General features: G+C 34.4%; 1 protein-coding gene across 1 annotated transcript; it reads left to right on the top strand.

Moving 5' to 3' along the window:
* Window positions 1-6,332: 6,332 nt before the first annotated feature.
* LOC147391707 (maltose excess protein 1-like, chloroplastic) lies at window positions 6,333-12,679 on the top strand. The gene is made up of 9 exons (XM_086457839.1): window positions 6,333-6,632; window positions 6,730-6,903; window positions 7,008-7,298; window positions 7,396-7,485; window positions 9,307-9,408; window positions 9,501-9,619; window positions 10,397-10,459; window positions 10,550-10,611; window positions 12,193-12,679. Exons 1-9 carry the CDS (start codon window positions 6,405-6,407, stop codon window positions 12,273-12,275), a joined length of 1,212 nt encoding a protein of 403 aa, XP_086313965.1. The 5' UTR covers window positions 6,333-6,404; the 3' UTR covers window positions 12,276-12,679.
* The last annotated feature ends 238 nt before the right edge of the window (window positions 12,680-12,917 follow it).

Genomic DNA, 12,917 nt, shown 5'->3' with positions numbered 1-12,917 from the left:
AATCCACGACTACCAGATTGCAATCTGTTCATAAGATCCTTAACTGTTTGACTGGCATCAATTAAGTAAAACAAAAAAAACAAAACAAAAAAAAAAAAACAAATATATATATATATATATATATATATATATATATATATATATATATATATATATATATATATATATATATATATAGGGATTAGGGATTTTATTTTTAATTCAATCTTCTTATTATTTCTAGAAATGGTTGCTGGATTGTGGTTTCTCTACATGGCATCGGATCATGTTTTTGGATGCCTCAAGGCGAATCAACGACACTTAGTAATATTTAGTAAGAGTGAAAAAGCATCTATGATTTCTAACCACTTTCATGTCAAGATGTGTGATACGAGGCACAATCTTGAGGTCACTCCAGCATGACTCTTCTATAAATACTGTCATTTGCCCCACTTTCGTTCACTCACAAAATCTTCTACAAATTTAGGCTAGCTTTATCCATCTCAACACTAAAATAGATAAAAATGGAGGGTTTCATAGGTGGCTTCAATAGTAATTAATATATCTTGATCTTATGAAATTTATTATATTAATATTGTTGGTTTATTTTATTTTATTTTTGTTCTCTAAATCAGTTCATTGTTTTGATCCCTTTAATAGGTTTTGGATAATTAATTTTTGATTCTTTTTATTAATGATGATGAATTAATTATTTAAATGATTTTTGGTTTGGTAGATCGAATTTTTTGTTTTATTTCAGGATTTAATACTTGTTAGGGTTTTTAAAATCAATCAAATTTTAATCCAATTAATAATTGATTTTTACGATTATAATTTGAATTAGAATATTGTTGGAGAATCTAGGGTTTCTACATAGGTCGCGTAGAACATTGACAACCCTAATACATACGTACCGTTAGTTTTGAGAATGAGAATCTGACGATAATGATGGTTAAGTAGAAAACGAGAGGTAAAATGATAGTGATACAAGTAATAATCATAAACGGATTGATTATCTGATCAGATTAGTACTTGCATCATCATCATCTTCCATCTCATCTCCTTTTCTTCTCCTACAAGCGACCTTCACACGTATGCACGGAACCATTTTCCATTTAATTGTTATATTATATCTAAGCCTTTTTATAAGGAAGAGAAATAAAAGCAATACATTGTAATACGATGCTCAGCTCACAACAGCTGTATCCAGTTGTAATTAGGGTTAACTATCTTTAAAAAGTAATTTTTGTCGTACCCCTCCACTTTTGATTAAATATGTGATATACTCCACTTTTGGTTGAAATCCAATTGCGTTTGAAAGAGAATCTAAGCAAGATCGAAGCTAAGAGAGGTCAAAACCCTAGAGAGGATTACACTGAGAGGGGGATAGAGAGTTGAATGCAAGAGACAATCTGAGTTGAATGACGAGAAAAGGTAAATCGGATATAGACACAAAAATGTCTAATGATATGTCCTAAACAACAAGGGTGGAGTCTGGATTTTCTTTTAGTGGGGGCAAATTATGGTTAGTTGTATAGTTGAAGAATTTGAAGATAAATGATTTTAAGGAGAAATTCAGAAGTTTTTGATTAGAAGTTGAAGAAAAAGATACTTAGGTCATTTTCAATTAATATATGAAAAGGTCTGGCCAAGAGGTAATGTATGTTGTTAATAAAATTATAAAAAAAAATAAAAAATTTAAAAATACATTCATTATCAACGTTTCAAGTGTCGATTTTGCCGAAAATTGTGTAGGAATAGGAGCTTGAGAAGGAGTGAGTGGGGAGATTTGAAATGAAAATCGATGGTCAAATCGTTGAGTTTTGATGGTCAAAGGGTATTTTGGATAATTAAATAGAGTCAACATGAAAATCGATGATCGGACTGTTGGTTTATTACTTTTTTTATTTATAATTTCTCAAGATTTTTTTAATAACTATAAAATAATATATTATTTTTTTAAATAATTTTCACTTGATTTTTCTCCTTCTTAATTCTCAACAAAATATATAATCAAAATTTAGTTATAAATTATAAGTCTCATTCCTGTAGATTTTATTGATATGAAGCTGAAAATGTTAGACAACTGTTATTGGCACCCGGATTTTTACTTGTTACACTCCAATTAAAATAATAAATAAATAAATCAATAGTTGAGAATAAGTAAAAGTTGAGGTGTCAATAGAAACTCTCTCTCTCTCTCTCACTTCTATTTAGATTTAGATTTGCTAGGTTTAGGGTTTTATGGGTCTAATCCTAGCAAAAACAACTATTGAAGTTTTTTGAATGTGTTATAATGCTTTGAAACGCTGAGGTAATAATTGGAACCAAACTTGTGTATTTGAATAGTGTATTTAATCTTTAATTAGGGTGTGATAAATAATTTAAGAATTTGGAGTGTTATAAGTAAATTTAGTTGTCAATAACAGTTCTCTAAATTTAATTAGGATCAATAATGTAACCTTAGTTATGAAGCAAGCTCTCGCCTATATTTTTTGGTCCCGTTCGACACCCAACATTTTGCCCAACAATTTGCCCAACATGTTTTGTCCTACATGAGTTAGAAGTTTTGGAATAGGCTGATTTTTTATGAGGATGATTTCTATGGTGAGGAGATCATCCTCACCAAAAATCAGCCCATTCCAAAACTTCTAACCCCATAAAAAATGGTTTACAAAAAATGGACGATCCACGATTTTTCAACATGTAAACATGGGGTTAGAAGTTTTGGAATGGGCAGATTTTTGGTGAGGATGATCTCCTCGCCCATTTCAAAACTTCTAACCCATGTAGGACAAAATATGTTGAGCAAATTGTTGGGCATAATGTTGGGTACTGAACATTTCCCATCTTTTCTATTGGAAATTGTCCACTTAAGGATGCAAGTGTTTTTGTTTCAATATCATGGATCTTTAGCAAGGCATTTATGTTTTTGGGGAGATTACTTAATAAATCTTATGGGAGATTTTTTTTTTAATTTTTTATTCTTCTTCTAAATAGTCCCCAACCATGGTTTTTAAACTTATCCGAGACTGAGACGTATAGCCGGAGTTAACTCGGTATTAGAGCTAAACGAGACCAACTCACAAAGTCATTTTTTTACCAAGATTTATGACTCACATTCATTTTTTTTATTTGACTCATGAGACGTCTTAAATGCATCGGAAAACTCGTCTGAGACGACTCGATATCGGGTCTAGACGAGATGAGACGAAATACCGAGTTAAAAAACCATGTTCCCAACTAGTAGGGATTGCAATGGGTCGACTCGAGTCATGTTGAGATGAGGTTATTATGAAAAAACTTAAAACCCAAACCCGATACATTTATTAAATAGGTATTCTAACCCAACCCTTGTAATTCATTTAGCGAAACAATAATCTTAAGTACAAAAATAAGTTATATTTCCACCACCAAAAATAAAATGCCACTATTAAAATATAAAGTAGCACGATCATAAACTATTATCCACCAACAACAATTAGTATAAAAATAAAAAATAAAATAAAATAAAGTTATTTTTTGAATATTTTTCTAAAGCTCTTAGAATTTTGTCCTCTACATCCTTGTGGCATTGGAACCATAGTTTTGGATACCACAAGATAACGTAGCTAATTGATTTTTCTTATTAACCTAGTAAGAACATTTTATAAAATTTACAAAAACAAAAATAAGTATTCTGAAAAAGTTTTGCAAAATTCTAATAGAAATGTTCATTTTAAAAAAATTTAAATAACTATTTATATTTAAGATATCTCATATATTTCATGATTTAAAATGACATATTAATAACACAATAACTAAACGTGTCAATATGGATTCAGTGGGTTGACGTCTCTACCCTAAATACGACTCGTTTAATAATCATGTTAGACTAGTTGACATTATTATGACCTGAATCCAATTATACTTGACCCAAACCCACTAATTTTATGTCGTTTTCGAGTCTATTAAGTAATTTTCCTTATGTTTTTTTCTTCTTTCAATACTTCTAAACAACAAAGTGATAAAGGAAATGTGGTGCTTTAAATGGAATCCGTAATTTAGTTTGGTATAATATGATCTTTTGAAATGAGCTCAATGAATCATTTTAGTTGTAAAATTTATATTTTAAATTCTTACAACAATTTCAACAATTTGATTCATTATAATTAACATAAGCGGCATACCATAATAACTATTATGAACATAATGTTAAAAGAGGACAAATCCACTACCTCTTATACTTTATAATTTCTATTTTGTTCCCCCAAATGAGCCCAAGGGTGAGTTAGGGCAGTGAGATTGTCACTCCCATATACTAAAATTTATCTACATCATCCTTAAAAAAATGTAAATTAAAGTAGGTTAAAAAAAAAAAAAAATGGAACAACCATACCCTTAAATAAATCGTATGGTTATACAAACTTCTTTTTGAAAAAATAATGAACTCATCAATTATGATGTGATTTTATAACTAAAATTTGCTCCGTTGGCCGATTGATTAAATTTTATCTTAAAAAATAAAAAAATCTCTGTGTGGCATGCTTTTTTATTAGTTTAACATGGTTACTTGGTAATGAAAAATTCAATCTTATAGGGGGTGGACTTGACTTGGGTTTGAGCACTCATTTGAAAGATTATGATTTTAAAAATTATTTGACACCAAAATGACTTGCTTGAATCATCTTAATATCATTCGTGAACATGACAAGATGTATGCGATGAGATCTTCCCCTCTTGTCCTCCTTTCTAACTCACAAATCTTTGAAGAAAAAAAAATAACATATTACCTCTTAGTATCATTTGTGAACAAAACGAGACCAAAATCCAAGATCCTCCTATTATGAGTTAATCCATTAACAAGTGACACGATGTAAAGTCAACTTCAATCATCTAATCTCGTCCATTGACAATCCTTTCTTAACCATGGTTTTTAAACTCATCCGAGACCGAGGCGTATTGTTTGAGTTAACTCGGTATCAGAGCTGAATGAGACCAACTCACAAACTCATTTTTTTGACCGAGTTTTATATCTCATGTACAATTTTTCGAGTTATTTCACAAGACGTCTCAAACGTATTGGAAAACTCGCCCGAGACGACTCGGTATCGGAACTGAACGAGACGAGACACGATATCGAGTTTAAAAACCATGTTCTTAACCAAGCTTTCATCGCTTGTCTTGGGCTCAATATAGATTGGGCCCGAATTGAAGTACATATATCAATGGAATACTTACTTTATATAGTTGAGAAGGTCACATGGTCTGCTCACTATAAAAATTACTTTATATAGTTGAGAAGGTCACATGGTCTGCTCACTATAAAAATAAAAAATATAAGTTATTAGCTAAGATCCAAGAATGAATGGAGGATATTTAAAGAATTTTATCTGATAACGAGGTACAAATGCTACAATTCTCCATAGGTAAATAATAGTGCACTTCTCCTTCTTTCGTGTTACATCATTTGATAGTATTTGGGATTTGAGCCACACACATCACGGTACCACCCAAAATGTCCAATAACCTTATTGGGAACTAATCTTTAGGGGACACCCAAGCTACTTTATGATACTAGTCGTGATAATATGACTATCTCACGTGGTATACTCGATCGACCCTTCTTAAGTGACACGTGTTAGAATCGTAGATCTTTACGTCTCATGATACACAGATGTGGGATAATCATTTTAGGAAAATGCTGGAATGACACAAATAAAGATACAAAAGTGATACAAATGATGTGGTGGCGTGCACGTAACTCAATATTAAGATCCAGATCCGATGTATTATCAATCAGACTAGATTTAGATCAGACCTGGATCAAACCAAACCCATTCATATGTATAAAATCTAAGTAAAAGTAATACATCTCAACAAATATATAATATAATTTATATGTTTTCTAACATATTATGGATTCAGTCTTTATCGGATCAAAACATGATTCATCTAGATCTGATTCGATAATCCAATAAGATATCATATCGAAATCTTATTGAGTTGGATCTTTATCAGAATCCAAAACATCATTCCAGATTTGGAGTTATCAAATTCAAACGGATCGGATTTTGGGTCTGATCCGACCCTTTAGAGTCAGACTCTAGATATTATTTGTTGTGAATTGTGGATACGAGCTCAAACCACGTGGCGATCTCTGCGTGCTTCGTAGAATTTGTTATACGAGGAGCTCGCATCAAACCCCGGACTCTGATTGCGAATTTGCCCACTAGTTATCACTATTCACTACTGCCTTAAAAAGCCGACACTTAGCAGCCTAAGACACCGAACACTTGGAAACTTTCCACGTGTCATCTCGAGATTCGCTCGTCCGACCTTCCCAATCTACAGTCCCATCTCTGCCACTTCGTTTCAAAGAGCTTAGACTTCTCTTTCAGTGTTTCTGTTACAAAGCTTGAACTCGGCAGCCGAGCTCGACTTCAATGGCGGGGTCTCTACTGCCCTTAGCAAGGGTACCTCCACGTCCTTCTCAACCCTTTAACTACCCTTTAACGACTCATCTCTTACCCTCAAAACCCTCCACTCTTCTCTCTCCTCCAAACCCAAAAACCCTCAAATTTTCAATCTTCAACTCTACTCTTCAATCTCTCCATCACCGATTCAAACCATCTCTTGCCCTAAACTCGGATGTTCCGTACTCCACAAACCAGGTAGCGGCAGTTAATTACCGTTAGAACGACAGTTAATCACTCACTCACTCGCTCTCTAAGACGCTAACTCGCTCTTTTATTGAATTTGGTTTTGTAGGGATCTGAAACGATCAAGACTGGTAAGGCCTTCGATGATTGGGATTCGCTCACTGCGAAGTTTGCTGGATCTTCAAATCTCCCGTTTTTGTTACTTCAATTACCTCAGATTGTTCTCAATTCTAGAAATCTTTTGGCGGGAAACAAATCTGCACTTTTGGCTGTTCCATGGCTGGTGATTAATCCCCTTTTTCTTCCTTTTTGGTGACATTTTTTTATTTTTTTCCCGAAATTCTCTAAAGATGGTATTTATTTATTTTTTTTCTTGAATATTTGCAGGGAATGTTAACTGGTTTGCTTGGGAATTTATCTCTACTTTCGTACTTTGCGAAGAAGAAGGAGAAGGAGGCAATTTTGGTTCAAACGTTGGGAGTTATTTCGATTTACGTGGTGATCACGCAGCTTGCAATCGCAGAAGCAATGCCTTTACCTCATTTCGTGGTGACTTCAATCATCGTTGTGACCGGTCTCATTTTGAATTTTATGAATTATTTTAATTTGCTCAATTCTGGAATCTGGAGGTTTTGGGAAGATTTCATCACAGTCGGCGGACTTTCTGTTCTTCCACAGGTGAATTATTTAAAATGCCCATTTTAATCTGTTATCCATATTTTAAGATATTTTAGTCGATTAATTAATTTTGATTTTTTCGTGGAGTGGATTGCAGGTTATGTGGTCGACCTTTGTTCCTTATGTTCCAAATAGCATTTTACCTGGGGCGGTAGCTTGCGTTATAGCAACGGTGGTTGTTGTTATGGTAAGTTTATATAAGTTCAATTCTAGAAGTTTAATAAATTTTGGCCCAATATTATGGATTTTGACAGAGTGGATTGGAAATAGGATTCGTTTCGAGTTCGGGTTAATTAATTATTTATCATATATGTTGGGACAAGGCATTTTGCTTGAATGAACTTAAAACTTAATGGCATATGGTATTTTGTTGTTCTTGTGGTGTATCTCCATATGTATTAGCTAGAGATGTTAAGGATTGTTATTTCTTCATTCCAACCGTATGTTTTTTTTTAATAATTCAAAGATCTTTATTAATAGCATGGTCGAGGAGACCGTGAAGCAAAGTACAAACAAAGAGAAAAAATAAGCAACATAAAGCAAAACCGAGCACAAACTACATATCAATGCTACACACCCAATCTTACTTGGCTATGAAGTCTTCAATGAAGACCCCCCCTTAGATTCTACGAAGATCTTGCTCCCCAAGATAGAAAAAATAATGCTTTGAACTGAGGATTCCTTCCAGCCATATTAGGAAAGCTTAAACCAATGATTCTTTTTTTTTTTTGAAAAGTATAATATAATTCAAGGAGAAAGAAAAAACAGCATACAAGGAGGCCGAGAAAGCCTCATAGAAAGCAACAAAGAAGAAGAGCAAACAACATCAATGATTACATAAAGAGTTCCATCTAAAAACAAAATCATCAAACGAAGTTCCCACGAACTCTATATTTTGTTTGGACCAAAGGTATAAGAAGCCTAAAATCTCTAAAAAACTTGTATGAGAGCTTCTAATCTTGCCATTAAACACCCTGTTATTCCTTTCATTCCAAATCCCCCAAGCAATAGCCGAAGGTAGCATAGCCCACAGGTAACGTTTTCTGGTGTGAAAGACATTACTGGTCCACTCTTTCAACAACGATGAAAACTTATGAGGGAAAACCCAAGTCATACGGAATAAACCAAGGAAACTTGACCATAAATTATAGGAAAAAGGGCAATGAATTAAAATGCGATCAACAGATTCCCCTTCCATCAAGCAAAGGGCAATGAATTAAACCAATGATTCTTGGGCTTAGACCCATAGCTCAATTGGTTTGACACATTGAAAAGCAAATTTGAGGTCGTGGGTTCAAGTCCAGCTTAACCATCCAAAAAAAATTCAATGATTCTTTTGTTGTATGTTGGAAGTCCATTTATAAACCAACTATTAGAGTTCTATTCTAGACAAGTCAAAATTCCACATTTGGGAATGAAATACCCAACTAAAATGATAGAGCTTACTCCCTTCTAAAATTGAGTTTGTAAATTATTTATTTATTTTTTCCCAATATGTAACAATGAAGAACTTTAGAAATTGTGGTTACTATGCGTCTCGTTAACTTTTTTGCCTAAAACTTTTCATAATTCATAGTTGGACCCATTGTTGAATGTTTCATGCTATTTCAGAATGTTTAGGCGGCACAACCTGGTTTCGGCTGAGACCAGAACGAAATATTGACCAAAGAAACATGGAATGTTTCGGTGAAGATCATTTATGTTTTTCTCGACTGAAACATTGCATCAAAACAAGATTTTAAACCTTGGTTGGAGTTGGACCAAACCACCCATATGTTCCATGTTTATGGCACATAAAAAGGAGGCCATTTCTTCCCATCCTCCTGTCTAGATATCTGGAAAAGATCTTTGCTTTTTATTCAACTGGCTTTGACAGAAGTATTGATTTTAATTGAACAACTGGCATCTGCACTAAAATTGATTTCTCCACCATCATCTTTTTACGTATTATGGGAAATCTTTGGTGGGTACCGGGTTCTGTTTAATTTTGCTCCACTAAGATTTGCAGGCACGGACAGGGAAACTTTCAGAGAAAGGTGTTAAATTTGTTGGATCGATATCTGGATGGACTGCGACCTTACTCTTCATGTGGATGCCAATTGCACAGATGGTATTGCATAATTATTTCTTTTTTTGAAATATTGGCAATTTTCATGTTTGCAAATGTTGACCTAATGATCATTTATCATATTTCCTGTTCAGTGGACAAATTTACTGAATCCTGACAACATCAAAGGCTTATCAGCTTTCTCAATGTTGCTTGCCATGATTGGAAATGGTCTTATGATCCCTCGTGCACTCTTTATTCGTGACCTTATGTGGTAATTTCTTTTTCTTTCAATCCTTATTCCACTGATGGCCGTTGCTGAAGTTAAAAGGTTCTCTTATCTTCAGATAAACTTCATTTATTTCTCTTTCGATGAGCATACTGGACATAAGGTACCAATCTGGTGTGTGAAAATGACTGCATTTGAAATAGCTACCATTACCTGAGATCTGGAATGCAGTTCCATGTATCTAGGACACATGCATGTTGGTGTCTGTTAACCAACCAACTACTCCACAAGACTGATCTGTTGGAGAGGGGGAGAACTATGAATATGAGAGGGTCACGGGGCTTAACTGTGGTATGACAAACTCGGGAGTGGAGGAAAATATACATTCAACACTCCCCCTCACCCATAAGGGTGGAAAGATTGAACCCGTGACCTTTATGGACCTAGAGCTCGGACAAATGATGGGTACACATGAATTCAGGGGGTATCTAGCAACAAATTTCAATTTTCAAGTTTTCTGAAAGAGACCATTCTGGTATGAGTAGTGCAAGTATAAAGCAAGTTTCGAGGGAAATATTCCATTGCCAAGGTAACCCTCAGCATACCTATAGGATGCAGATACATAACCATACCTCACCATCACTACCTAAAATCATAGGTGGTGCCAGATACCCTAGCATGTCTCCCTCATTTAAATATGTGCCCTGCAACTAGGAACTCATATGTTCTCACACCCTTACAGATGAATGTGAATTGGTTGAGTAGAAATTAAAAGTGTTGTGCACTTTTAAAAGTTTCATATAATTTTGTCTTCCAATTCAGGTTCACAGGTGCTTCCTGGGCATCATTGCTGCATGGATGGGGAAACCTTGTTTGCATGTACTGGTGGGTCTCGCCTCATCAACCTACATCATGTCTATACTATTTGATCTGCGCTGTTATTTATGAAATCTAAATTTTGTATTGTTATTGTAGCTTCAACAGTATTAGCAAGGAATTCTTCTTGGCAGCAACTCTTGGGTTGTATGTTTGGATAGGTGTGCACCTCTATCCTCATAAAATACTTTCAGTTCCATGTAATTTTTATCTGATTATATTATTTTCTTTGGTGAAATTTCGCTTTGTAAAGTGCATCTTGCCTACGCATGCCGATCAAACTACAAGTAGAAATTCACTATACATCAGTAATACTAACTATGCTTAATGGACCAGAATTTGACAATCAAGTAATATTGTGTTCATAATGGCTGTTAATGATGAGGGTACTGAGGTAGATGAGTAGAAAGGATAAGAAAGAAAAAAAAACAAAATCAGAAACGAGCCCATTTGAGGGAATTTAGGAATGCATGCAGTTGGGGATCATAAAAGGAAAATTCATTGAGATGTTGGGCACGTACAAGGAAGAACTAGGACTAGACGAGAGGAACACCTTAGTACATGTTGAATGCCCTAAAAGAGCAAGAGCATTGCCGAGATGACATTGATTGGATTAGTAAGAAATGATGTTAGGACACATGCTTGGACTGCAAAATATAGCTCTAAATGTTAGACAATTATGGTTTCTTATATTAAATAAGAAACATGCGGAAACGTTCATCATTAATATTAAAACATTCCTTGCACCATCGGATTGGAACTTGAGGCTTGATGATCGTAGCTCTCACTTGTCATTCCTTTTACCACTATTCAGATCAACTTACATCGATCGAGATCAAAACTCCGATCTTCTCTCTTTTAGTCCCTCTTTTATGTGTGAACAAAAATGGTAGTACACAACAATTTTTAGATGGAGAGAGAGATTGGAGTCATTTCTATTTATAGGCAGATGGTTCCTAACCCAGTATAGGAACCTATTTAATGGAGACTCTTAATCTCCCTCATCAATGTGAAAGATTCATGGAAAAACACTTAATTAATATGCATTGCCTCAATGCATGGGAAGATTGACCCACAGTTGTTGGGTTGGAACTATTAGGTGCATGAATTGAATATACACTTAATACATTCATGGAGCAAGTACATTCGTTGAATGCATGCTAACAATGGCACATACAAAGAAATTCATTGTTTGATTAATGGGATTTTTTTTAAGGAATTCCAACATATGTCATGTCTATACACCTAATGCATTCATCAAATTCTAATATTCGATGAATGTATTTTAAATTCCAACACTAGATAGAAAATAGGATTCACAGCTTCAAGTAGTTTGGATAATGTGTATCATGTATGATGATGATGACGACAACAACAATGACATCCTTAAACATACCATTATTGAAGATTTTGATTATTGCGATGATGACGAGAAAAATGAATGGAATTGGTAGATACTTCTAACCTGTGACCATATGTATGGTGTATATGTCATACGTAGAAGACGAGATGTCTTCATATGATTATCTGATAGGTTTGGCCTCCAAAGTCTTGAAAGTGGCAGCCATCACTTCCTGGGTCTTGACCTCCTTCATGCACTCTACATGTGTCTTCATCCTGTACTGAACCTAAGTATTATTATTATTATTATTATCAAGAAAAGCTCTTGATAAACTACTTACTGTTCAAAAGTGAACCCCATTGCTGATTTTCTTATCAATAATATTTTTCTTCTCTAACAGGAATAGGTCTATGGAGAGATTCTCAAGTCTACGGATATAGCTCGCCCTTGAGATCTTTGAAGGAACTAGTTTTTGGATCCTGATTTTGCTTTGTTGTTTAGCTGATGCCCCCTACATTTCTTCACCATCAGCAGCTTAATTGATTAAGGTGGACTCTTATCTGGGCTGAAAAATGAATTTCATTCTTTTTCCGTACGTCCCGATGGTCCCAATGCATTTGTCAATGGCTTCCTCAGTATTGCTACCACAATGCGGCACAAGGTTGGTTGAACAGGATTTCCACGTTGGATAGGATTCTTGCAAGGTAAAACTTGAAGCAAGTATTTTAAATAAAGCGGCGTATCTTATTACAACTCATTCACATTGCTATTTCAATTTTGAAATTATGTTATACCTCTAAATTGAAATGGCATCTTGGTTGATAATGTACAATTATTTTAAACCAGTGTGAGATTTTCATAATATTTATTAATATTTCTGGTCATCACTGGTTTGTGTTGGTTATTTCTTGATAGGGGTTGTGAGGAAAGACTTTGTATTTGATTATTTTGAGAACCAGACTTGGTGATGAGCGTGCCTATAAGCGCGATATTTAAACAAACGACACTCACGCAGAGAATTCGGGTCCACTGTCTTTTTGATGAAAATCATGCATAGGTTGATGGTTGTGATCGTCAGATCATGGTCATGTGATGAGACTTATTTGATTGTTGGTCTTATGTGAC

Source organism: Akebia trifoliata, chromosome 11, assembly GCF_017979445.1.
Source record: "Akebia trifoliata isolate Shusen 1 chromosome 11, ASM1797944v1, whole genome shotgun sequence".
Lineage (NCBI taxonomy): Eukaryota > Viridiplantae > Streptophyta > Magnoliopsida > Ranunculales > Lardizabalaceae > Akebia > Akebia trifoliata.
This window is presented reverse-complemented; position numbering and strand designations above follow the sequence as displayed.

What these genes read in the sequence shown, in the direction of transcription:
- LOC147391707 (XM_086457839.1), top strand. Translation starts at nt 6,405, where the DNA reads ATGGCGGGGTCTCTACTGCCCTTAGCAAGGGTACCTCCACGTCCTTCT. An exon ending in TTCCGTACTCCACAAACCAG is followed by an intron (nt 6,633 to 6,729) that starts GTAGCGGCAGTT and finishes TTGGTTTTGTAG; the next exon opens with GGATCTGAAACGATCAAGAC. An exon ending in CAACGGTGGTTGTTGTTATG is followed by an intron (nt 7,486 to 9,306) that starts GTAAGTTTATAT and finishes TAAGATTTGCAG; the next exon opens with GCACGGACAGGGAAACTTTC.